At 50.8% G+C, this 26,696-nt stretch overlaps 1 protein-coding gene and 1 long non-coding RNA gene across 7 annotated transcripts in view; one reads left to right on the top strand and one right to left on the bottom strand.

Moving 5' to 3' along the window:
• Positions 1 to 26,696, top strand: part of LOC117014797 (uncharacterized) — a 60,999-nt gene that overhangs the window by 4,738 nt on the left and 29,565 nt on the right. The window contains exons 2-3 of one of the 2 annotated variants that reach the window (XR_004421611.1): positions 10,340 to 10,460; positions 23,808 to 25,801. This is a non-coding gene — a long non-coding RNA (uncharacterized LOC117014797). Of the gene's footprint in view, positions 1 to 10,339; positions 10,461 to 23,807; positions 25,802 to 26,696 lie in introns of those variants that run through there. The other variant, XR_004421612.1, reaches the window with a different exon arrangement.
• Positions 406 to 26,696, bottom strand: part of ELAPOR1 (endosome-lysosome associated apoptosis and autophagy regulator 1) — a 66,123-nt gene continuing 39,832 nt past the window's right edge. The window contains exons 8-23 of one of the 5 annotated variants that reach the window (XM_033093019.1): positions 21,734 to 21,822; positions 18,359 to 18,536; positions 17,532 to 17,660; positions 14,314 to 14,404; positions 12,597 to 12,702; positions 12,188 to 12,325; positions 10,637 to 10,900; positions 9,174 to 9,347; positions 7,046 to 7,226; positions 6,660 to 6,756; positions 6,060 to 6,161; positions 4,801 to 4,927; positions 4,545 to 4,723; positions 3,878 to 4,043; positions 3,597 to 3,652; positions 406 to 2,796 (exon numbers count right to left, since the gene is read on the bottom strand). In XM_033093019.1, the coding sequence (XP_032948910.1) occupies positions 2,727 to 2,796; positions 3,597 to 3,652; positions 3,878 to 4,043; positions 4,545 to 4,723; positions 4,801 to 4,927; positions 6,060 to 6,161; positions 6,660 to 6,756; positions 7,046 to 7,226; positions 9,174 to 9,347; positions 10,637 to 10,900; positions 12,188 to 12,325; positions 12,597 to 12,702; positions 14,314 to 14,404; positions 17,532 to 17,660; positions 18,359 to 18,536; positions 21,734 to 21,822 (2,147 nt within the window). In that variant the 3' untranslated portion in view covers positions 406 to 2,726. The remainder of the gene's footprint in view (positions 2,797 to 3,596; positions 3,653 to 3,877; positions 4,044 to 4,544; positions 4,724 to 4,800; positions 4,928 to 6,059; positions 6,162 to 6,659; positions 6,757 to 7,045; positions 7,227 to 9,173; positions 9,348 to 10,636; positions 10,901 to 12,187; positions 12,326 to 12,596; positions 12,703 to 14,313; positions 14,405 to 17,531; positions 17,661 to 18,358; positions 18,537 to 21,733; positions 21,823 to 26,696) is intronic. The other 4 variants (XM_033093018.1, XM_033093020.1, XM_033093022.1 and 1 more) reach the window with 4 other exon arrangements.

Genomic DNA, 26,696 nt, shown 5'->3' with positions numbered 1-26,696 from the left:
GTCAGACAAAAAACAAAAAACGTTTTGTTGACATAAGAAATCTCCTGGTCCTTGAATGCACCACAGTCTTCATTTGTGTTCCCAGCCAAATAGAGGAGACTCTTACATGAGGAGAGTTACTTGTGTGTTCTAGTACTTTAGGTAACCAAATAGGGTTTAAATATCTTATCTCCTGAGCCCATACTCCTTCCCCCAGTAGCTTATGCAAACGCCTAGAGCCTTAGTTTAAGGGCTAAAAGGTTCTTCCTATGTACCATCTAATGCAGGGGTGTCCAAATTTTTTTCAACGTTTTTTACCAAGGGCCTTATGTGGTAAAATACACAAACAGCCGGGCCACTCACTCGAGGTGAAGTACGTATTGCCTCACCTGGTTTATTTAAGTAAACTAAATATATTTTTGGAATTTGCTGCGGGCCAATTAAAAATGGATTGCGGGCCGCAGTTTGGACACCCCTGCTCTAATGTGTCTGTTGTAAAAGTGATTGTGGTGATGGATGCCCAGTTGTGTGAGTATGCTGAAATCCACTGACTTGGACATTTTAAATGAGTTGTATAGCGATTTGAACTACATCTCAAAAGAGCTGTTAAAAAATATCTAACGTGTCTTTAAGTTGCTCGGGGAACAATAGATGACCCTGATAGCATAATGAAGGGGTTCCTGGAAGGACACAGAAGAGCCACAGAAGTTGGTACACTAAGGAACAGTAAAAAGGTCCGTAAAGTATTATGAATAAATCAGTGGAGTTTGAGGCTGCTCTGGGAGCACCCCGTTTCAAGATGTCAGGATGAAGAAGTCACCCGGGTACGTACTTTGTCCTACTGTTTCTAGAATAGTCTAAGGATGTTCTGTGGGCTTTGTCACAAAAGCAAGTTATTTAGTGGGGAAGCAGATGCCCAGGGTCTTGCTGAGGCTGCAGAAAAACCTCAGGCTGGAGCGAAGGAGCTCGCTATTTGCATCCATTAGGAGAAAATCCCAACGTGGCCACAGCTTCTGAGAGGAGGGGGGATTTGAATACACTAAGAAAAATTTCTAGATATATTGAATGAAAGGGACTGCCAGCTTTCAGTGATGTGGTTGGCCAGAAGTCACAGCTGGGCTCCCGTTCTCACTGACCCTTTTATAAGACCACTGTTGGGGCAGCATGGCTAATAAGACCAGCAAGCCATTTTGTGGCAGACAAACCACTTAGAAATGCTACCTCCATTCTATACCTACCATCTGATCACCAAATGGCCACTTGAGAAGAGGCACAAACCATGGGCACTTGCGTCCTTGACCAAGGGGTGGTCATTCTAGCCTGACAGGGAGGAAGAATGGCCAGTAGTCAAAAGAAAAAGGAAATTTAAACTCTTGCTCCGGTTTTACCATCCTAGGTAAACTTCATTAATTATATTTGGTGTAAAAGTGGAGAAAAGGGGCACAGAGAACACTACATTTACTCACCTTTCAAAAGAATGCTGCCAGAAATTGGGGCCAGAAGTCTTTTTAGTTTTTGAGCACACAGAGAAAAGAACAGGGCAAAGAGGAGGACAGGCGTGAAAGTGTGATGTGCCCGTTTGGTGAGCGCCTTCGTTAACTAACTCCCTTAGTCTTTCCTCCCCGAAGACTGATGTGGTTCAGCTGCTGGCATATGGTCCTGGGAGTCAAGTCCTTTTTCGGCTAGCCTAGAGTTGTTGATTCGACGTGGCTGAGTAGACGAAAAGCTCAGAAGCAGACATTGCCACCGCAGGTCCACCCAGTGTGGCCCCATTAAAACCTCAGCCTCCTGTGTTCTTTCGAAATATGTTACCCGTTTCATGGCATAACCCAAGCCTCTAGGAATGGGGCCCTCAAGGAGGAGAATTTTCCTCACTGGCAGGGTTTGTCATCTCTGTGGGTAAAGACAAAATAGATAATGAGGCTAGAACATCCGAGTTTGGGGCTTACTTGGTTCTCCTTAGTGTCATTGGGAGATAGTCTAGGGGGAGATTTAAAAAATGGAGGAAATAAATCCACCAGGCCTTTGTGTATTTTCTCAATGAACTCTTCTTTTGGCTCCAGTAAGAATATTGATCACGTACTTAAGGGAAGGGAATGAAGTACCTCGTTTAAAGAACAAAACAAAACCTTCCTTACTGCCTCTCTGTGCTTATCAAACCTTTTCTTGCCCAGGCCTTACTCAGCTGGCCCTCCGCCTGTATCCATTACACAGTGTGAGCTGCTAATGCAGGCAACCGTGAAGACGTCGGTCAGGGAATACCCTCCTCCCCCAGCGTCTGCCTGAAGAGCTCCTGAGCCCAGGGCACATGATCAGGGAAACTCCCAGCTGCGTCTGCCCTTAAATAAGAGGACAGAGGAAGTAGTTTCTGTTCCTAAGGATAGAGAAATCTTTTCATTCCAGAGCTATAAGAATTATGAGCAGATGTAGCTATGGCTCCGCGGCTGGACCATTTTGGGAAACAAGATGCAAGCAAGGGAGTAATATACAAACGAAATGTGGGTATATTTGGCAGGTGTGAGGCAAGCAGGAAGGAGTGTTTGGGTACTCTATATAAAAAACCCCAAAAATCTGAAATTCAAACTTCTTCTGATAAGGCCACAATGAAGAGATTTTTCAGCAGTGGGTGTTGCAGGAAGCTGGCACCCAAATTGCCACAGGCTTGCAAGGTGAGGTGCCAACGTGAGGAGGCAGGGGAGGCAGGGCAGTGCCTCACAGGTCCATGTCCGGGCCTCCGGAGGAGGTCTTCAGTGGCACTGAGTCAAATCCATCAGGCGTCCTCTGAAAGAGAGATGGTGACAGGAGCTGGCTGCTGCGCTGGGGCAAGTTTGGGGAACAAAGGAAAGAAATGGAAGAGAGGTGACAGAAGGAACCCTTGTGGAATTCGTGCTTTCAGTGGCTTTTGGAAACGTAGACATAAGCTACCCTCTATTCTTCTTGCTCCCTTCAGTCAGAGAATAAGAAAAATCTTTAAAAGCCTCTGATTTGCTGAATTCTAGAAGTGTCAGAAAGACTCAAGGGTCCCAGGGTGAATTGTTCTCCCACCAGTTTAAAAAATAAAATAAAAATCAAGGTCTCAGGAAGCGCAGGGATCCCCCTGGTAGGTCAGGACAAAGGGATTCAGCAACCTGAACAGCCCCCTCCTTGCTTCCCTCGCTGTCCCTCCCTGTCCTCTGCTCCTGTCTCAGCATCCTCCCTGCCCACACCTGTCTGGATGAACTGGTTCAGGGCCGCGCTGAGGTGTAGGTGCTGGCGGAGGGGCTGCAGAGGGCTGTGGCCCTGCAGTAGTTGCTCGGATGCTCTCCGCTGGCCCTGTGCCCAGCCACAGTGTTGTCTGTCTTGCATTTATGAGCTTCAAACCCACCCCCCCGGCCACCCACCCACGCATGCAAAGCCAGCTCTGAATCGCTCAGGGCTGAACAGCTTAGGCTGAGCTGTGAGTCAGCGTCCAGAGAGCCGGGCCCAGACATTTAGGGGACAGCACCCTCCACTGGCCAGAGGACAGCCTCACTGTGATCAGAATTTATCCTAGAGATCACCTCTTCCCCTCCCTCCAAAAAAGAAAAGGGGGCGGGGAGGGTGTGGATGGGGTGGGGTGGGGTGGGAATGGTTCTTACAACGTGGATGGTTCAGTACTCCTTCTGGAAGTTAAAAGGCCCAAACAGTTCACCAACTGGAGTGCATGTTGGGAGAGAAGGAGCCTGGTCAAGAGCAGCCTTGGGCCCCAGGGAAAAGAATCTCGGTGAGAAAATACAGAAGGCAGAAGCCTGGGTTTTCAGGGTGAGGGATAGAATAGTATGGAGCGGGGAGTAGTGCAGTGGTCCCTGAGCAGTGGGGCCGTTCAGTGTGTGTCCTCCAGCCCTCAGGCCGCCCTCAGAGCCCTGGCCAGCCTCTGTACCTTGGAGGTAAATGATTTGATCTTCCCAAACAGTGACTTCTTGCTGGTGAAGATGAGGTCGTCCTCCACGTCCTCGCCTTCCATGATGGCACAGCTGTCGGCTGCTGGCAGGTCACAGTCCTTAAGGGTGGCGTTCATCACCAGCCTGGAGTACTTGTACTCTAGTCTGTGAAGTGGGGTGCGAGAGACAAGACACGAAATGTGGGGAGAGGCTGGGCTGTCGGCAGATCTCCCCAAACCATGTGAGGAAACTGACGTATAGCAACGTAGGGTTGGGCTGCGCACAGCGCCGCGGTCTTGGCTCCTAGGTCAGTGATCGCTTTCCCTTCATAAACCGGGCTGTTTCTTCGATCTCAAAGTTTAATAGAACTATTGGAATCATAAAGTCATTATTTTTATTATTAATAACAAAGATGCTCTTTGCTTTTCTTTCGAGAATCTAATAGCTGTTTATAGACTGCCATGTGGTACCGTCCCTGTTCAGGAGTCGGGAGAACCAAGGCATACACTGGATGAAGTGTAGTCTCCGCATGTCTCCGGTCAGAGTCACAGGGTCTGTGGCCACGTCCAGAAAAAAGCCCCAGGACTTTATCCCGTCACATGTCCTCCCGGCTCAATGATCCCACCCAGCCCATCCCCAATCTCCGATACCCCCATCATCACGTACTTTTGATTCTTTTTCCAAAAGTAACAGGTCAGGACGGTGAGCAGGATGGCAGTACAGGTGCCTGCTGAGATGCCCACTTTCAGCCAGAAATCTATCGTCTTGCAGATGGTGACTCTCTGCTCAGGCAGGGAGATGCCACTCATGCATCGCTTTGGTTCTCGCCACACATAAGTCGTCTTCTGTTGGGGAGAAAAACAAGCAACTCAGATACTACGTTCCCTTCTCTCCTGGGAAGTCCCTAAGCCGAGAAACCTACCTGGATCCCAGCCACACAGCTGCTGACGATAGCGTGGTAGTCGGCAGCTGAACAGAGGGGACAAGCGGCCACGCTTTCCCACAGGAAGTGGAAGGTGCAGCCATCACAGGTCCCATCAGAGCATGTGCTAGAAAGCGAGAAGGAGACGAGCGCTCAGTTGCTGGGTCAGTGGGGAAGAACGGGTTGGAGTCCTGTCCTCTCAGCTGGCCTGATCCATCCTCCCCGTGCCAAACTGTTAGCCCCGCCAGGATCCTTCCAACTAACCCTTAACCCCGGTTTTGCTCTCTGATTTCCTGGAGGTGAGCAGCCTCCCCAGCCTCTGTTGGGCTCCCCACCCTGTGTTGGTTTCTGCTGACAGCAGGTGAGAGCCAATGTAAGGTGTCTTGAGCTCTAGCGTGCTTGCCCCCGCCAGCCCCTCAGGGGCTCCTGTTCTCCCCATAGACTTCTGACGTTATGCAGAAGCCACTTCGGTGCAGCTTCCGGGGGTGGGGTTCAGGAATGGACTTTGGGTCACGGATATCTATTACGTGCTTTCCTGTGGCGTTGACAACAGCAGTGATCTTACATTTTGATGCCACTGCTGGGTCCAAATACCCTGCTTCCCCATCTCCCCGATCAGTTGTTTTGGAGCAGCATTTTCCAAACCATCTTTCTCAAGATACTAGTGCCCCTCAAGATGTTAGTTGGGGTTATGTGGCGGGGGCGAGGGAGGACGAACGAGGTGAGGTGGAAGGTACTGCAATCAGTTTGGGAATTCCTGATATAGTGCGCCAAGCTATTAAACTCGGAATTAGATCTTTTAGTCGTGGAGAGTTTCTAGGGTTCCCCAAACCTTTATTAATTGTAATCACAGCAAATACACAGCCAGGCACCATGAGACTTCATGTCTGCACAACAAGCCCCTGAGGGAACTTGCTATTATCCCCATGTTACAGATAATGAAAAAAGAGTCCTTAGAGAAGCCGAGAAATGTATGCACAATAACAAGTGGACAAGACGAGTCAAGTGTGGCTGTCAGCCCCAGCCCTTGGCCAGTCTGCCGTGCACCTGCGCCCATGACGGCGGGGAAAGTGAAGGGAGCTTGGACGCTTCCTCCGGCCACTTTGTTGACATCCGCAGATTGTGGGTTTGGAGCATGACTCTGTCCCCAAGAACCCATTCATGGGTGTCAGACTGTTTTCTTGTGTGCTCTTTTTTGGTCATCTTTGGCTCTTGGGATGGAATGATCCCAAGGAAGGGAGGCTTTGTTATCCCTTTACCTTGGAAGGGACAGACTTCCAGGGGCAGGTTTCAGTGGACTGCATCTGATGCGGATGGTAGTTGACCTCCCAGAACTGCAGGACTGAGTCACATCATTGGATCTGTAGTGAAAGCCAGCCCCGTGGGGAAGTGAGTCACCGATCTGTGCCACTGGAGAGTCACTGAGTGAGGTGAGCACGGAACAGGGCCCTCGCGGGGCAGTCTGGAGTGGGGGTCACACAGACAGTGCACACACGGAGTGCACAGGCCTTGGTTTGTACGAGGAGAGAGGAGGGATCAGGGACGTGCTCAAGGGGGAATACAATGGTTTAGGAAAGATTAGCGTGTGTAACACTGGAGCGAGTGTCCTTAGGCAGGAAGGGAAGTCTGCTACAGGTCATCCAGGATTTCTCCCTGCCTCCAAGACAGACTTGTCCCAGTAATACCCAAGAAGCGGGCATCAGGGAGCTCCCAGCCTTCAGCTGTCATTGCTGGGGGGATCGGCGAGACCTTGGACATGTTTTGGCCTGATAAGTAATGGGTGGCTAGGAAGAGAGGGATGTAACCAAAATTGTGGGGTAGCCCAAGGATTCACTTGTATTAGCCTGGCCTCACATCACCTGTAAAAGAAGATCACATCTGGTATTCCCAAGGACTCCGGGTGGAAAAGTTCAGCTGGGGCGGTGATTCCATCCAGGGTCAGATCTGTTGTCACCCCTGCCAAATCAGAGCTCAATAGTAGCATTAGCTGGCGACCACTTCAATTCTTTCAATACCTGGCATTATGTAACCTTCCTTCATCTCATCACATCCCTGAGTGGCTCATGAAAGGGTGAACCAAAGGTTGGTCAGAAGCCCCCGTGGCACTTGGTGCCCCAGGATGGAATAGAAAACAGGTCTGGAGGTTGGTCTCCTCACCTGGGGCCTCTTACCTCAGAGCCTGGTAGCCGCCCTTTCTCTTACATGTGTACACACTCAGGCAAGCTAGAGCAGTGAGGTTACTCACCAATAAGTCGATCAGCGAGGCTGACAGGCTGTGAGGACACTCCAGCCTTGTAGCCTGTCATCTCGGGGGGAATGATGACCGCCTGGCAGACGTAGGCTGTGATGGATTTGGAGAAACTTGATTCGCCCTCAGGAATCCGGAAGTCAGTGACATTGTCGCTACACACGGACATTTTCTTACCCTGGGCAGGAGGGTGTGGGGAGGAGTGAATACTCACAGAACTCCTAGAAGGAAACCGGGGACAGTTTTTCTCACATCTAAAATTTCAGCCTTCTGATGGTATGTTGCAGTGGAAGGATTCATCCCAGATCTAATTACAAGACAGGTTTTTTTAAAAAGCTAAAAATAAGGCCTCGGTGTCCTAGTTTCTGGAACTCTGGCTCAGGGGTCCCCCGGTCTTTTTGTTTCCTTGGAGTCATGTGGGAGCCCCATATGAGCAGGACTATAATGGTGGTAACTGATTTGGAGACCTGGTCTACCAGCTACCAGTTAAGGGCCTTTCTTACCCTTGTCATTTTTCTAGACAGTTACTGAAATACGTAACTGATCCCATGAAATTTTTGGAACACCGGTCTGGTCCACATTCTCTTCTGCGTCTCCCTTGGTTCTGTGATTTCCCCCATGTTTGTCTCAGAAGCACTTTCCAGACAGAGACTTCCAGAGGTTAAAACAGACCCCATAACTAGCCCCTTCCCTGCCTTGGGATAGGACATCTTAGGACCAATTGGAACCTACAAGTATGCCATTAAAATTTTTTTCTCAAGAGAAGACAGTTTGCCTCTCCAGTTTTTAGCAACCCTCACTGTATAAGAAATCTGGAAGACGATGGTAGGAACTGAAACTCCTTCCTCGTGATTTTGTAATAGAGGAAATATGAGGTATTATTCCTTTAAAAATATTAAATTTATGGAATATCAATATGTAACTTGTTTGCTAATATAAAATCATTTGTTCAAGATGTTAAATTTAAGTGGACTAAGCATTTAGAATGTAGGGTTTTCAATATTATATATTTTATTACAAATTGAGCTAAGTTGCTAAATCTGATATCTGTTTATTTTCTAGATTGTAAGAAAGAACATGAGAACAGAAAGAAACCTTTACATTATAATAAAAGAGTTACTTTGTTTTTGAACTGAGGGTCTATAGTATGACTACAGCACACAGTAAACATTTTTGAAAAGAATAAAGGAGCAAACCAAAAAAAAAGACACAAACTCTCCAAATTCCCCATCTTCACCTCTCTCTCAATTCACTGAATGAAACTATTGCTACATGGGGCTTTAATCAGTCTCGATTTCTGAGTTATCACTGTCACTTCTGAGGTTTTATTTTAACTTCTGCAAAGACTGTTAAAAAACAAGATAGAGACATCTATCTTAATCTTTCATCAGTTAGTTTATTTCTTGACATGTTCTCTACCCAAACACAAACCAACAGTTTTTGCATTCTGCAGAAGATGGGTAGAAGCTGTGTGGTGCTCAGGCCTTATCTCCACACAGAGTCACAGACGAAATGCTCAGGACGCTCTGTAGTTTGTACCATACGAAGCTAGCTCTGCAACTGCTAATCTTGGCTTGTTTATAATTTAGTCAAGTGCACGAGCGGTATGACTACCCTTTACATTTGACTACCCTTTACATTTCTGCCTTTAAATGTTGGATCCAGAATATTTGCAGCAGCATGAAATGGCTGGTGGTAACATTCTTTCCTTATAAAGCCTTTCATGTTACTTTCTTTTGTACTGTCAGCAAAGATACATGCAGTTGATCTAAGAATAATTTACTTTAGCTTCTAGAAAACAAATGATTACTGAAAACTGCTTTTTAAGGGAAAGAAATCTTCCTCCTGCATCATGTTTATATACTCATTTGAGGGAATAAAGGTCAGGGAGGAATAAATGAACGTCTTATTTTAAACACTTTTATTTTCCTAAATTTTTATAATCCAAGCGATTTAATTTTAGGGAGAGTCCTCAGGGAGAAGAATAACCATTTAAAAACCTTTCATCTTCTCCATCTCCTCCTACCAGAAGGTTTTTCTAGCTTTTCTCCTACGTCCATCTCTGGTCTCTGATCCACTGACATCCTCTTGCAATTCCCACATTGTCAGCACTTGCACACCTTACCTGGTTTCCACAGAGACTTAGGGTAAAGTGATGGAAATATTTCAGCCCTTTGGAAGTGAAGCTTGGCCCTCCAGCCAGAGAGATGGTGTCTGCCAGGGCCAAGAAGTTGTAGTCGAAGGTTCTGCTTGGAGTGCTGACTGAGAAGGTGCAATCGTTGTAGCACAGAGAGTGGATCTAAGGGGAAAGTGGTCCATGAGGCCGGCTGCTCGGGCGGGGCCCTGGAGGAGACCCCAGTGGAGACCAGCCTGGTCCAGCCCAAGTGAGGTGAAAGGAGGAGGAAGTAAGGACTGTGGCTGGGCATTAAAAGGAGTAAAACGGGCTAGTGGGGTTTATGTACATCTTTCCGTTCAATTATTAGCACATGTATGATGCACAAACCGAAACCCACTTTTCAGCAAGTAGTTGGGCCAGATTCTATAGCCTCGTCCTTAAGCTTAAATTATAGAATTCTCTCAAGACACAAGGTAGCTCTTCTTGTCTTCAAGCAGAAGACAACGAGGAGCTCACTGGAAGGCTGTCCAGGGGAGCAGGACAGAGAACTACAAACTTTGCCCCCTCCCCCATGTCAAGCTCACTGAGCCCTGCTTCCTCTTTCCTAGGTTCTCTGTAGGAAATTGAACTTCAAAAGGGGCTTTATTCCTCTTCCTTGCTCTGTTTTGGGGGTATTCTCCATTGCGCAGCAGTCTTACACAACCGTCATTCCCTCCCAGAGCAGCAGAGGGAGCCCCAAGGGAAGAAGTTTGTGGCAAAAGTCCAGGGTGCCCAAGAGAGGTTGCCAGGGGTCTGTAACACTGCTGCTCTCCCTGCACAGCAAAACCGAGCCAAGTTTGCAGATTGTATAAAGACTGCCTTACAGATGTACGTCCATGTGGTTGTGATCAGTCAAATGCAAGTGCCCCTAAAAGCATTAATGAATACTTAAGAGCTTTTAGTCGTAGTACTTCCTTAGATTCAGACAGTACATGGGCCAAGAGTACATGGGCCAACAGCACTGCTTTCCACTTTAGAAGAAACCGCTGGGACAGAAGACAGCGATGCCAATTAACTGTATGTCCCAACAAAGGTGGGTGACCTTCCCAAAGAAGAGGGAGCGAATTCCCACGACAATAAGCTGGATGGAAGTAGGCTGAATTTGAGCCACAGGTCCTACTCTTTCTTCCCTTCAGGTCTCTGCACAGATGCCAAGTAACCCTCAGGACCAGAGGGTCCCAGATCTCCCTTACTCATCTCTTGAAGATGACACCTGTCCATGGCTGAGGCCTAGACCCTGGGAACCAACTGCTACAGGTAAGAATTTGCCATCCACGGTCACAGCCTGCATGGCTGTCCTCCGGGACACCTGGGAGTGTGCTCCAGAGAGCGTGTGGGGATCAGGCCCTCAGGAATCCCATCTCGGGCCTGGCACCCTCTGAGGTGGTCCATCCACAAGACCAAGGTTAGCATGCACAACACATTGCTGGCACCTTGTTGCTCTTGGTCCCTGGACCGCAGGGCGTGCAGGCCTGGACTCCATAGGGCTGGTGGGCTTTCAGAATCGTGTTAGGGGGGCAGGAGTGGCAGGTCCCTGAATCCCGATCAATGTAGTGGCCAGCAGGACAAGAGGTACAGGAGGAGCCCATGTCAGAGGCTTCCAGGGCACAGGGACGGCAGTAGGAGGCCACCCCATCCATGACGTTGGTGACATTGATGGAGTAGATCTTAGCGACATCACTGGTGTACTTTCTGCCCTGGAAACAAGGAAACAAGAGAGGATGGAGATGTGGGATACCAGCAGCAACGGAGTTCTCTGGAAACAGTAAATTACTACTTCATCTTTTTTATCCTGTAATACTTGAGAACAATCTTAGAAGCATCCGATTCTTTTTACTCACTTAACAGTAGCTCTTTGTGTACATTTTGTGTAATTTTAAAACAAGACTTTTTGTGTAATTTTAAAACAAGACTGGACCATTTTAAATGATGTATACAAATATTAAGTGCCATCAGGAAATATGCAGTAGATAGTATTGTATGAAAAAAGCAGGTCTTGTCCCTGTGAGAGGGGAAAAAATGTAGAGTATCTCCTGTGTAGATCATACTTAGATGTTAACTAGGTAGTGGGATTACGAGTGATTTTATTTCTTCTTTTTGCTTCTTTCTGAGTTTTCTGTAGTGAACTTGCACTACTTTGAGTTAAGAAAATAAAACCAGAGTTATTATTAGTAAAAACAACAACAGGAGGGCAGACGGGTGGCTCAGTTGGTTGGAGCGCGAGCTCTGGGCAACAGGGCTGCCGGTTCGATTCCCACATGGGCCAGTGAGCTGTGCCCTCCACAACTAGAATGAAGACAACGAACTGCTGCTGAGCTGCCGCTGAGCTCCCAGATGGCTCAGTTGTTTGGAGTGTGTGCTCTCAACCACAAGGTTGCCGGTTCGACTCCCGCAAGGGATGGTGGGCTGCGCCCCCTGCAACTAGCAAGGGCAACTGGACCTGGAGCTGAGCTGCGCCCTCCACAACTAAGACTGAAAGGACAGCAACTTGACTTGGAGCTGATGGGTCCTGGGGAAAACACACTGTTCCCCAGTAAAGTCCTGTTCCCCTTCCCTGTTCCTCCTCCCCAGTAAAAATCTTAAAAAAATAACACAAACCACCACCAACAGGGATGAACAGAGTATACCAGGTCAGGCACACACATGTCCTCAAGGCAGCGGCTGCTGAGGAGAGACGGGTCATTTAAGGAGCTCACCTGGAAGTCATTTGGACAAGGCTAAGTGCTTCTCTACTGCACAGCTGGACTGAGCAACGCTTCTGGGCTGTATGGGTACTTAATGCCTTGCAGATGTATGTCCGTGTGGTTGTGATCAGTGAAATATACAGGCTGGGGCTGGGACAGGTAGCTCTCTGTGGGACGCCGTAAGGTCCTTCTAACCCGTGGGTGCTGAGCCTCACACTCCTACTTCGGCTAATGCTAGGAGTCCTCCTGGGTTCAGAGGTCTCTCATGGGAGCTGGGTCTGAGGAAGGGGAGGAGCTTACTATCGCATGGAAGGTGGTCCTCTGGAAGGCCCAGGTGAAGCTCATGGTTGCGTTCTCCTCGATGATGTAGGTGTAGGACTGCTTGCCTTTGGGACCTTTCCACGTCTCCACCGGAGTGTTGGTCTTAGAATTCACACCCTGCACCCAAGACAGACAAGTGAAGAAGGCAGGATGTCTGTGTGGCTGCTAAGGAAGGGGGTGCCCATAACGCTGCCGTCCTAGGGGCCACTCACAGTTGGCTAGACCCATGTTAATCTGTGAAGTCCCTGATGGACAGTCTGGGCCCTTCCTCTGTGAAATCACTACATATAAGCAGGGTGTCAGTTATGTGGATGCACCAGAGGGCTGAGGGGGCCAACCCTCCCACTAGCCCTGCAGCCCCATAGCGGGCAAAGCAAGGAAAGCGTACCACCATGAAGTAGAGCTCGCAGTTCACAGAACAGATGGTCTCGAAAACAAACGTGATCCTGGCCACCTCTTTGTTCTCTGTGTCCGCCGTCACCGATTGTGGAACTCTGTGGGCACAGATCTTAAGTCAGTCCCAGGGGCCCGGCAGTGCCAAGGGGGGTGGGATTTAGTTCTGAATATGTTGGAAAGAGCAGGGACTAAGTCCAGTCCTGCCTCCCCAGCTGTATGGCCTTGACGTAGCCAAAGTGCAGTTTTCTCATCTGTAAAATGGAGGTGATATTATTAGTATCTTTCTTACTTACCTGTCATCATTGTGGTGAGATCCAAAGGCATCGCAGATGGAGAAATGCTGTGTAAAATGCTCTATAGCCTCACGAGCAGAGTGTGGCCCCAGACTCAGCTTATGGCACATGCCCAACCTCAGGCCCCTCCCCAGACCCCCTGAATGAGAATCGGCATGTGGACATAACCCCCAGGTGATGCGTATGGACATTCAAGTTGAGAAGCGCCACTATCTTAAGAGGTGAATTGTCTGTGATGACTTAGCAGCTCAGCCCCTGGTTTGCATGAGCAGATACTTCAACTTGCAATCTCTTCAGCCTCGTTCTCAGGCTGGTCCTTCTTTTGGGGAAGACAGAGCCATACCCAGAGGGGCAGGGGAGGGTGGTGGGTGGCAGCGTGGGTGGGTGAGGTACAGAAGCTTTGACTATGGCAATCAGATTTGCAAATTGAAAAGTACTTTCGGGAATGTTACACCCCCAAAAAGCCTAAAAAGTTTGCTCATTTCGCACACACGGGATATATCTGCTCAGCTCTGAGTAATGTACATTAAGGAAAAGGAGACTAATAGCCTTTGAACAATTCGCATGGCCTGAGCACCATGCCAGGGGTGGAAAGGAGGGAGTCTGAAGGAGGGAACAGAGAAGCCAAATTAGCAATCGGGGAGCCCATTCAGTGGTTCCCCTGCATCTTGAAAGCACATGTGGGCAGGAGGTTCACTTTGGCTTTGGAAATCCATTTATGGCTTTTCTCTGGCTTTGGCCATTTACTTGAATTCTGAGGACCTTCCGGTCCTGTCTACATAGTTGTGCTAATGAATGTGCTAGAAGAATCATCTCAACCTCAGTTAGTCCAAAATCTGTCTGTCAGTCTCCCTTGTGTTGCATACCAGGATCCTATAGGGGCACAGTGTTCCCAAGTTCACACAGCCCGTAGGTGGCAAAGTTCAAGTGCACTGCCTTCCAGGCCAGTGCTCTTTCCAGACAGTACCACACTGTCTGTAGTATTTTTTTTTTAATGGCAAACAAATTGCTATTGTGCTAAGTATCCTTGGGATATGGGGATAAATATGACAATAAGAACAATTCCTCCCAATGTTCTTGCCCCAAATAAAGATGAACTGTCTATGGGCACTCCTGGCCCTATTTAAAATTTTTTTTAAAAAATCTTATGCTGTGAGGAGGAAACATTCAAAAAGCATGCGGGCAAATGACAGGAGAAGCTGGATGGGATGGGAGAGCCGTAGGGGAGTCAGCACAGGCAGCAGCTAAGAGCCTATGTCAGCGTTCAGCTTCCCTTTGTCAGAGCATCACCGCGCTCCCTCAGCTCTGAGCTGACACTTCAGCACACTAAAGCCCTCTCCTCTGCAAATTCCGAGGTGTGTGGGACTTGGATGTGGCCGAGGAGGCCTGGGCTTCCTGCAGCTCTGGATTCCTCACCTAAATCCTGGCACAACCAGAGTGAGAATCATGAAGTCGTTGTCTGAGGCTCCAGCAGCTGTGTAAATGTGATCACCGGCCACCTCCCAGCCTGGAAAAGGAATGCGGTGAGTTAATGCCTCCATGGCCTGGGCAAACAAACGTATGCCTAGACGGCCCTCTGGCAGAGAGAGAGCACCGTCCTTGGAGGTGTCCAGAACCTCCGCCAAACTAACCATGTTACTCATCTCACTGCTTTGGTCAGAGACTCTGGAGCTCTCAGACCAAGATGTCTGGGGTATGTGCGTACTGTTTCTAGTTATGTTTCGGCCTCTGAAACTCAGATTTGGCAGAATATATGCCCATGATGAGCGGAACTTGCAAGGGAATGTGTAGCTTGACTCGCTCATATTTTTCCAGTTCTCACTATTATGAAGAAATGCAAAGAGTCCCTGCGGGAGTGCAGGGAGCTGAGAGCTCGTGGTAGGGGAGAGGCGCTCACCCGCCATGCCTTCACCCTTCATGCCCTCACCTGCCATGCCCTCACCCGCCGTGCCCTCACCCCCATGCCCTCACCCGCCGTGCCCTCACCCCCCGTGCCTTCACACGCCATGCCTCACCCCCCGTGCCCTCACCCGCCATGCCCTCACCCTTCATGCCCTCACCTGCCATGCCCTCACCCGCCGTGCCCTCACCCCCATGCCCTCACCCGCCGTGCCCTCACCCCCCGTGCCTTCACCCGCCATGCCTCACCCGCCGTGCCCTCACCCGCCATGCCTCACCCTTCATGCCTCACCCCCCATACCCTCACCCCCCGTGCCCTCACCCGCCATGCCTCACCTGCCATGCCCTCACCCCCCGTACCCTCACCCACCATGCCTCACCCGCCATGCCCTCACCCCCCATGCCCTCACCCCCCATGCCCTCACCCGCCATGCCTCACCCCCCGTACCCTCACCCCCCGTACCCTCACCCCCCGTACCCTCACCCCCCGTACCCTCACGCCCCGTACCCTCACCCCCCGTGCCCTCACCCCCCGTGCCCTCACCCCCCGTGCCCTCACCCGCCGTGCCCTCACCCGCCGTGCCCTCACCCTTCATGCCTCACCCTTCATGCCTCACCCTTCATGCCCTCACCCGCCGTGCCCTCACCCGCCGTGCCCTCACCCCCCGTGCCCTCACCCCCCGTGCCCTCACCCGCCGTGCCCTCACCCCCCGTGCCCTCACCCGCCGTGCCCTCACCCGCCATGCCCTCACCCGCCATGCCCTCACCCGCCATGCCCTCACCCGCCATGCCTCACCTGCCATGCCTCACCTGCCATGCCTCACCCGCCATGCCCTCACCCCCCATGCCCTCACCCCCCATGCCCTCACCCGCCATGCCCTCACCCGCCATGCCCTCACCCGCCATGCCTCACCTGCCATGCCTTCACCCGCCATGCCCTCACCCGCCATGCCCTCACCCGCCATGCCCTCACCCGCCATGCCCTCACCCGCCATGCCTCACCTGCCATGCCCTCACCCCCCATGCCCTCACCCGCCATGCCCTCACCCGCCATGCCCTCACCCGCCATGCCCTCACCCGCCATGCCCTCACCCGCCATGCCTCACCCGCCATGCCCTCACCCCCCGTGCCCTCACCCCCCGTGCCCTCACCCCCCGTGCCCTCACCCCCCGTGCCCTCACCCGCCGTGCCCTCACCTGCCGTGCCCTCACCTGCCATGCCCTCACCTGCCATGCCCTCACCCGCCATGCCCTCACCCGCCATGCCTCACCTGCCATGCCCTCACCCCCCGTACCCTCACCCCCCATGCCCTCACCCCCCATGCCCTCACCCGCCATGCCCTCACCCGCCATGCCCTCACCCGCCATGCCCTCACCCGCCATGCCCTCACCCGCCATGCCCTCACCCGCCATGCCCTCACCCGCCATGCCTCACCCCCCGTGCCCTCACCCCCCGTGCCCTCACCCGCCATGCCCTCACCCGCCATGCCCTCACCCCCCATGCCCTCACCCGCCATGCCCTCACCCGCCATGCCCTCACCCGCCATGCCCTCACCCGCCATGCCCTCACCCGCCATGCCCTCACCCGCCATGCCCTCACCCGCCATGCCTCACCTGCCATGCCCTCACCCCCCGTACCCTCACCCCCTATGCCCTCACCCGCCATGCCCTCACCCGCCATGCCCTCACCCCCCATGCCCTCACCCGCCATGCCCTCACCCCCCATGCCCTCACCCGCCATGCCCTCACCCGCCATGCCCTCACCCGCCATGCCCTCACCCGCCATGCCCTCACCCCCCATGCCCTCACCCGCCATGCCCTCACCCCCCATGCCCTCACCCGCCATGCCCTCACCCGCCATGCCCTCACCCGCCATGCCCTCACCCGCCATGCCCTCACCCGCCATGCCCTCACCCGCCATGCCCTCACCCCCCATGCCCTCACCCGCCATGCCCTCAACCGCCATGCCCTCAACCGCCATGCCCTCAACCGCCATGCCCTCACCCGCCATGCCCTCACCCGCCATGCCCTCACCCCCCATGCCCTCACCCCCCATGCCCTCACCCGCCATGCCCTCACCCCCCATGCCCTCACCCGCCATGCCCTCACCCGCCATGCCCTCACCCGCCATGCCCTCACCTGCCATGCCCTCACCCGCCATGCCCTCACCCGCCATGCCTCACCTGCCATGCCCTCACCCCCCGTACCCTCACCCCCCATGCCCTCACCCCCCATGCCCTCACCCGCCATGCCCTCACCCGCCATGCCCTCACCCCCCATGCCCTCACCCGCCATGCCCTCACCCCCCATGCCCTCACCCGCCATGCCCTCACCCGCCATGCCCTCACCTGCCATGCCCTCACCCCCCATGCCCTCACCCGCCATGCCCTCACCCCCCATGCCCTCACCCGCCATGCCTCACCTGCCATGCCCTCACCCGCCATGCCCTCACCCCCCATGCCCTCACCCGCCATGCCCTCACCCCCCATGCCCTCACCCGCCATGCCCTCACCTGCCATGCCCTCACCCCCCATGCCCTCACCCGCCATGCCCTCACCCCCCATGCCCTCACCTGCCATGCCCTCACCCCCCATGCCCTCACCCGCCATGCCCTCACCCCCCATGCCCTCACCCCCCATGCCCTCACCTGCCATGCCCTCACCCCCCATGCCCTCACCCGCCATGCCCTCACCCCCCATGCCCTCACCCCCCATGCCCTCACCCGCCATGCCTCACCTGCCATGCCCTTGTACTCAAAGTTGATCCCACTGAGAACGGTCGTTTCCATGTTCGTCGGCAGTGTATTCCACCATTTGTATTCAAATCCCACAACAGGTTCAGTCCCAGCTGGGCAGTGGCTGCAATCTGGGGGAGTAAGAAGGTCGTCAGTAAGAAGGCTGCAGCCACCTGACTGGAGCTGCTGTCACACAGACAAGTGGCAACAGTCGCAGCAACAGTCGCGGTCAGCCGAACAGGGTGGTGCTGAGCACTGCTGCACCGTTGTATCAAATCGACTCGAAAACACTCTGACAATGTAGTTAACAAACTCAAGACGTAAACACTGACTCTTCATTCCAATATTTCAGCTAACCTGCTTGCCCACCAAAATGTTCATTTTCACACTTAAATGTATCTTCTAGTCTGATCCATATAGTTCATAGTGTCACATTATGGTCAGTAAATGGATTCACATATGTACACCCACCCCCCACCTCCCTCTTGCAGCGTGGCTGACAGGTTCTGATTGTATCCAGCTGGCCATCCCAGCTCCCCAGACCTTCTGGTCAGCGTCCCTGCCACATCTGGCAGCCTCTGTGGTGAGGACTGGGTACCTTCAGGCCTGAGCCACACTCGCAGTTGGAGGAGGAGGAGGGCAGGCAGTTCTCAAAGGTGACTCTGACCTCCACACAGAGCCCACCCGGACCTCTCTCAGGTCCCCAGCGGTGGCCTGGCCCTGACTGCCTCCCTTAGGAGGAGAGTCCGTGCTCAGCTGACTGCCCAGAGCACCCACCCACATGGCCCTCTCCTGTGTGTGACGTGGGGACTGGGTGGTAAGGGGTTACCGGAGCCATTGGAATAAGAGCCGTAGGGGCAGGGCTTGCAGGTGCTGTTGTCGGTTTTGAAGAAGCCTGGGTTGCAGGGCGGGCAGCGGGTCTTCACGCCAGAGGCCGGCAGCCTCACCGCCCCCTCGAGATCCTCGCTACAGATTTTCGGCTGGGCCCATTTGTACATGAGCTGTGTCTGCAGAAATGGATTGAGAACGGCTCAGCCTGTGTGGGATTTGGCACATCTTTCGGAAAATTTACCTTGGGGCTGGGGGGATTCTGGGCTGTCATGAAAGCTCCACAGGGGCGAGGGGAAACTTTGCTGTGGTCACTGATGTAGCACAAGCCCTTGGCCCCGCTCCTGGCACATGGCTGTGCTCAGTGAGTGTCCATCTGCGGGGGGCTGCTGATGAGATGAAGAGGGCTATGCCTCACGAGGGCTGTGTGACAGGGCCCGGGGGGACCAGTTGTCTCCAGAGAAAGCTTGGATTCCAGTGCAGAATCTTATTAATACTCCAAGTCACAGGAAAAGCAACTGGTGAAAATCACAGAACACAGAACAGCATGGCATGGAGGTGGCCTACATAACCCCGGGGGAAAGAGGGTGGCTGAGGTGTCCCAATTTGTCTTCCAGGTGTGTTCTTCACTTTTTCATTTATTCAGGAGGCAGTTAGAGAAAGCCTAGTATATCTATGCCAGACCTGGTGGCTCAGAGATGACTGAGACGGGGCCCTTGCCCTCCAGGAGCTCGTCACCGAGCAAGGGCAACAGTCACGTGATAACAATCCACAGGGGGGTTTGGACACTGTCCTGGGACATCAAGGCAAGAAGGGGAATGTTGGTCAAAGCGTACAAACTTCCAGTTACAAGACCAGTAAATTCTGAGGATGGAATGCACAGCATGGCAATTACAGTTAATAGTCCCGTATTATATCCTTGAGAGTTGATGAGAGAGTACATCTTAAATGTTCTCACAACAAAAAAGAAATGGTAATTATGTGACGTGATGGAGGTGTTAGCTGACACGATGGCAGTCATCATTTTGTGAGACAGAAGTGTATCAAATGAACACCTTGTACACCTTAAACCCACACAGTGTTATATGTCAGTTATATCTCAGTGAAACTGGGGGCGTGGAGGCAGGTGAAACGGTCAGCCATCCGGTCAGTAGACAAGAGAAGTGTTGTGTCTGTCACTCACCAGGGCCATCCCTAGTCTTTCGATGGAGGCATTGGGTACAGAAGAGGGGATGCCCTGCAGAGGCCCCTGCTGAGTCAGGGGTGAGGTTGGGCAGCTCTGAGCTTCCTGTGTGGCCCTGGGGTCAAGTCAGAGGCAAAAGGTGCTTGTGTGGATTGCATTGAGGTGACGGTGAAAAGGGTCTGTGCGGCATACTATGCTTGTAAAAGGGTGGATGACTAAGGCATCTGTCCATTTTATTGAGGAGAAGAAATGACACGGTCTTCAAAGAAGCCCGAGCTGCCTCATTGCTGGTGAGACCTGGGGCCCCTCTTCCCCCTGCCGGCTCAGCCTGCCTCCCTGTGAAGAGCAGCCAATGGCCAGGGCCCCAGGCTCGTGCTAATTTATCCCACCCGGCTGTCTCCTTGAGTCTCATGGAGAGACAGGCCTATGGAGCAGGAAGACTGACGTGGGCCATCTCTCGGAGCAGCAGTTAGCAGCCCCCATGGATTGGCCACTGAAACATCACTGAGGCATTGCAGAGGCCACAGGGACAATCATAGGAGTTGGCCTGAGGTGTGTCCCTGGATTTTAAAATACAGTGTAGAAGACAGACAAACGGAAATCATGAGACCGAGCAGAGCAAGTGTGGGCGTGAGGCATGAGACTTCGCTCAGGTGTCCCTGGTGACGGCAGGTGGATGTGCACGCCTTCACTGTACATCTCCAGGGCGTCCTCCCTGAGCCGTGGCTGCCTGCAAGGTGGGAGCGCTGGCTCTGGCCCGACTCAGCATCTGAAATCCCTGAGGGGGGCAGGTGAGGGCAGACACCCAGGCTCGCATGCAGCAGAGCACACCACAAAGCCAGAGGGCTTTGGCCTAAGCTGCGAGGGGAGAGAGTGGGGCAGAGGGAAGCGCAGACAGAAAGGAGCAGGACTGTCCTCATTTAATTAGTGAGTCAACTGAGGCCAAGAAAAGGACCATTTTTACAAGGTCATACAGGACACCAGACTCTATAGGAGTGAGTCTAAGCTGCAATTGGTAAGATACGTAGCCATTCTTGCTTGGCTACTGGATGCTTCAAGAATGAGGGCTGGGGGGAGGGAGAAGGAGGGGAGTAAGAGATGCTGATGAAAAACAATCACTGTTAAGGACCAGACTTTCTCCCATGCTTAATTAGCAAGAGGAGAATTCAGCCAGCTGTCCGGCCAGCAAACATTTATGCATCTCAATAGCCAAGCATATGCTTAGTGCAGATTTCCCCACTTCTAATTCTATCTTCTGTGTTAGAGATACAGACAGTTCATCCAGAGTATCTAATCTAAGACAGACAACCTCCGCTTGTACCCTCGAACCATCCCTGCTCACTGACTGCTGTTCCTCGAACTCACCAAGCACTCGCTTGCCTCCTCTACACCTGCGGGGCCGTCTGCCTGGCGAGGGCTGTGGCTCCCTCTTCACTTTCAGTCAGGTCTCTGCTCAGCTGTTACCCCTCAGCGAGGTCCTCCTCAGCCTCTCTAAAATAGCTTCTCCACACTCCGTCGTCGTCGTCTCTCTCCTAGTCTTGTTTCAGTTGTTCTTCCTACCACTATGACTACCATCCGATACCTCATACACCCATTTGCTATTCATCTGCTGTCTCCCCCCCAGTCCTGGTCACTCCTCTAACAGGGCCGCCCCGCCCAGTGCCCTGCACGTCTTGCTGCCTTGGTCCGGCCCTCTTTCTCTCATCTCCATGCTCCCACATAGGACAGTGAGCTCCCTGAGGGCAGGAACCTGGCTTAGAATCTGATTGCCCCACTGCCGCACAATGCCTGGCACAGCGATTAGTACCGAAAGGAAAAAAAACAAAAAGACTGCTGACTCAGTGATGCTGTGGCCTCCAGGAAAGGCTTTCGGAGGCGGAAAGCCACGCGGCAGTAAGTGTGCAAGGATAGGCAGTCATTGCCCGAAGGGCTGAGCAAAGGAAAGACATCAAAAGAAAGGGAAAGGCCTTTTTGAAACAGAGCCTATGTGGGTAAGCGGTTGAACAAAGGTGGCAAAAACCAGTTTCTGACCTGCACACGAATGAGGCCATCTCATTTTGCCTCCCCACTGGCCCTGGGGTCACTGTGGAGGTTTGTGGGGTTTTCTCTGGTGCCAGCTTCAGGGACTGCTCCAACTCCAAAGGTGGAAAGCCAAGGGAACGGGCAAAGGGGCCGCAGGCCCGCGCTACCCACCTCTCCGTTGGCATCACAGGCCGTGTGCGTGTAGAAGTAGTCTTTGTCTGTGCAGGCTGGGCGCAGTTTGCAGGAAGAGGATCCTTTTTCTGAAGGACAGAAGCAAGGACAAATACATGAAGTTATTTAAGAAAGCAGAGCTCTCAACCACTCTCCCGTGACCTGTGACCCTCGGGACGCTGAGGGACAGCCCGACAGTGAGTTGCCTCAGTGGCAGCATTTCTGGTCCCTAGAGCCCTGTGCAGACAGCCCCTTTGTACCTCTCCATGGTGCTGATGAGAAACCACTGGGCCTGCACTGGGGGGCAGGGCGTGGACAAGCGGACGGCCAAAGGACCAGCCCCCAGGGCAGGTAGCTAGAAAGGGCATCTTGCAGGTCAACCACCGCGAACCCAAGTTCCCTGAAACCACCACCTTCCAGGTGCCTCGGAATCCTAACTGTGTGTGCGGTTCCTGCTCCTGAAGGATTGAGCCGAAATGCAGGAAAGTTTAGGACAGCGCCTTCATACTCTTCTTCAGATTCTTTGAATTTTCTCTTAATATTTTCTTTCCACTTTTTCCACCCACCACCCCTGCAAGCATCTCAGCACTCTCTCTAACCCTTGACCTGCACCTGATAAAAAAAATATTAACTATTCATTTTATGTATTTTGCTCTCTGTAAGTTCTCCTCATGTCTGTGTTCGTTCTGTTTTAATCCTTTAAACCCCTGGATAGCAAGAACTATTTCAGTGCCTCCCTCTTTAAAGCAATGGTTTTCACCTTTTTGAATTACGAACCCTTTTGCGAATTTGAAAAGAAAGACTGTTTCTTCTACCCAGAAAAATATACATGATGCATGCAAGTAAATTTGTAAAATTTCCAAGAAATTTACTTTCCCCAGAATAAAAACCACTGTTTTACACGTGCCAATAGAATACTACTACGACTACTGCTACTACTGTTACTAGTACTGCTACTAATACTACTGTCACCACTATTTCTAATATGACTACTGTGTCCCCTGCAGGTAAGCATTTGATAATGGTGAGACTCCCTCTCTTTCTGTATAACTTGACAGGCAGTATAGCAGAGTGGAATGAGATTTTAAGTTAGGCAGATCATTTAGTAGCTGTGTCACTTTAGGCAAGTTACTTACCTCTTTGAGCCAGTGTTCGCATCTGCAGAGAAGGAATGTTAATATCTACCTTGCTGGAGCCAGCACATACTTGGCATGTTGTAAGTAGGGACTCCCGAAATGCTGGTAATTATTATTACCTGGGTTTTTAGGAATTATTTTTATTTGGTAACTTTTATGGAATTTTAAATAAGAATTAAAAGTCTCTTTCTTTCCCTTCCAGTTTAGGGTTTATTTCTCACCTGATCCCTTCTTCTTCCCAAGGGACCAAATGAGTTCCTAGATCAGAAAATCTCCTAATTATTGCTGTGTTGGCCTGCACTGCCGAGTTCCCACAACCACCCATTTCCACACCTCTTCTGTCGCCTCCTTATTAGCTTGGGCAAGAGGGAACTACTGGCTGAGAAACAGCTGGGGTCTTCTCAGCTCATTTACGTGGTTAACAAGCAGAAGGCCTAATTCAGCATGGGGGATACAGGGACTTCTGCTTTTGATTGGCTTGTCTAGGAGAAATTTGGGGGAAACTGCTGAAAACACTCCGGTTCCCAGGACTTTGCATATTGGATCTAGCAAATTGCAAGTTACGTGCTAGAAAGTGCATTCCACACCAGAACCTTTTTCTGCTTGTCAATATTTGCTCAACCTGACACCCTAGCTCCAGGTTTCAGCAAAAACGGTCCAGCTGTTTACACATTGACAACGGCTAAGTTGGTTTTAATAAATGATTAACCCAAAGCCTGAGATAGACCTTATTTTCCTAGCTCAGGTTTCATCACGGTATGTAAGTTGGGTACTAGTCAAGTTTGAAAGATCAGCCTAGATGTTTGGTGAGAATGTGAAAAGTGATTCCTGTAGGATTGGACTTTGGCGAAACTGTAAGCATATAAAGTTTATGTTGGGGGCTCCAACTCCTGTTTCTGCACCTTCTTCCTCATTTCAGTGTCCTCTCTTGCCTCCAGGATGACAGTGTTCTCATGCTGATCCATTTTATCAAAGGAAAACATTTCCCCTGAGGATTGAAGTACCCAGTGAACACATGGCCCAGCTCAGATACTGTCTGAGACTGAGCAAATCCCTTAACCTCTCTGAGCTGTTCCCGATTCATTTGTAGATGGGGAAGTCACTCCTGTACGATGCTGTGAGTAATAAATGAGATAATGTTTTGTAAATTGTAAAGTTCTATACAAGTGACATATTATGATTGCTATATATGCCAAGAATATTTTTATATTAGAAGAGGGCTGCTGGGACAGGCCTTAAGATAAATGAATTAATAAAATTACTTCATGCCAAGCTCTGTGCTAAATCCTTTGCCTGTATTATTTAATCCACACAATAACACTGTGAGGTAGATATGACTATTGTCATTTCCATTTTATGGATGACGAAACTGAGGCCCAGACATGCCACTTGCCCAGGGTGGAACAGCTAGTAAATGATGGAGCAGGGAGTTGAACCATAGTAATTTTGTTCTGGAGTCCATGCTCTTAAATCCCGTGCTACTCTGTTAGGAAATGAATCCCTAATATTAAATGTAACACCAAGGAATTAATCCTACTGATCAAATTTTAGGTGTTAATGAGAAAGATGCTTTCAGTGAAGCCTTTTACCTTATCATGTCCACCCCCATTGGCTCTGCCTCAGCCTAGGTCCTGGATACCAGCAGTGGAGCCTGTTGCACAACCTCCCAGCTGGGCCCTCTGGCTCCAGCCAGCCATTCCCTTCCTCATCCATTTTCCATATGGCAGCCAGAGTGATCTTTGCAAAGCACAAGCCAGATCAGGTCACTCCCCAGCGTAAAATTCTTTAATGGCCTCCACTGCTGAAAAGATCGAATCCCAGTTTTTGAGCAATGGCACAGAAGGACTGGTCCATAATCTGCTCCCTGCCCACCTCTCAGCCTTGGATGTGACTTCTCCCAACGAGCTCCAGCCATGCTAGTTACTGGAAGTTCCCTGAGCCTTCTGGCCTTGGCTCACACTTCCAGAACATCCAGCCCCCACCAAATCTTCAACTTCTCTTTCAAGACTCAGCTCATCTCTAAGACCACCGCTCGGGAAGCCTTTCGTCCGTCCCCAGACAGGACGGACCACTTCACTTCTCTGCCTCTACTGCACGCGACACCCAGCGCTCCTGTCCCAGCACCTCCTGCGCCATGGAGCTACTATACTTAGGTGTTTCTATAACCACATTTCCACTTTTCAACATAAGCTGGAAGGCAGGCACCAGCTCTAATCCTAGCACCAAGCTCAAGCCCTGGCATCTAGCAGTCACTCAACTGATTTGTAAATGAAGATGGACTGGCCACAGGGCCTTCTGTCACTCCCTTCATGCACCTTCCATCATAGGCCCTCATCAGACTCTGCATTTTCCCAGCTTCCCACTGACACTGTGTTCTAGAAGAGTCAAGTCCCAAAGAAACGTGACTCTCTTTGTACCCCTGGCTGGTGAGATGGTGGACAAGCTGACCATGCTCTTCATAGTAAAAACTTACTCCCCAGTCAAAGGGGTAGGTTGGGAAATCAGTGGCATAGATTCCAAGAATTCAGACTCCCAACCGAACACTTTTGTAACAGCTCTCTGGATAAAAATCGGTTTACACAGAGTTGATCAAAATACTCTAGGCAGTTTTCCTAGAAACACCTTGCCATTCAAACCCTTGTACAACAGCTGGGCTGGAAAGGGAGCTGGAGACTTAGACTAACAAATAACAAAGGCTACCATTGATAGGGCAGGGAAGAGAAATAAGAAATTCAAGTGGAAAACAGGAATTTAGACATAGATAAGAATTTCCCTCAAGATCTGAACATTCCTGTTCTTGCTGAAAACTATACTCATTTGGCAAGATCTGTGTAGATAAATAGGATTTTTGTTTTAGGAATAGTGTAAAAATAAGCAGTTCACAAGGTCAGTGGCTGGTCTGGGCTGAGCAAACACATACTGTAACACCTGTGTGAAGGGTGGGGGTGTCAGTGTAGGGATATGGGGGTCTGCTTGAGAGGGGGCCTTGATCTGGGTTTGTATTTGGTTGTGTAAGAAAGGAAAATGGAATAGTTATGAGTGTTTGCTGGGGAAGAGAAGGGACTTTTTCTCTCTCCCTACTAGTTTGCTCAGAACCTGTCTTGGTGATTGGTCCCCTTGCCAACAACTGGCCTGCCTGAGCAGAGGACCCTCTGGGAGCACTGCCAATCTTACACCAGAGCCCTGCTGCCCCTGGGCCCCCCCAAATGACCAGGTCTTATTTTTCAAGTTGGGATGCTTTGGGAAGCTATACAGAGACTGTAGAAATAGGCTGCTTCCTGCTGTCCTTTTATTTTCCCTTAGAACAGTGGTTTTCAAACTGTGTTCCAAGGAACCTGGATTTCCTAAAAAGGAAATCATTGGATTCAATGGATGCTCAGGCTGATAATAGATTGTAAGTTCTGTCTTTAGCGATTGTTATCAAAATATTTTGCTCATTAACGTAGCCTTATGGCTCTTCTGAATTAACTTTGATAATAATTGTTATAAATAAAAATATATAAATGTATACCTTTACTCCACTCTATCTGTTATTTATAATTATAATCTTATACTGTATAAGATTTCATTTAAAAATTTTTACTGCTTAAAAAAAACACGATTGTAACCCCTTTCCCTAGCTCTCCTAAGCCTTCTGACCCCGAGTTGTTTTTTTCTTTTTGCCATGGCACCATGCAATTTTTACTGTCTAACATACTACATAAACTTTTCTATATTTATTATTATAGCTATTGTTTATTGTCTGTCTTTTTCCTTCCAGAATATAAATTCCATGACGATAGCATCTTTGTCTATTTTGTTTACTGATGTATTCCAAGCACCTAGAA

This window comes from Rhinolophus ferrumequinum, chromosome 22, assembly GCF_004115265.2.
Source record: "Rhinolophus ferrumequinum isolate MPI-CBG mRhiFer1 chromosome 22, mRhiFer1_v1.p, whole genome shotgun sequence".
In the NCBI taxonomy this organism is placed as follows: Eukaryota; Metazoa; Chordata; class Mammalia; order Chiroptera; family Rhinolophidae; genus Rhinolophus; species Rhinolophus ferrumequinum.
This window is presented reverse-complemented; position numbering and strand designations above follow the sequence as displayed.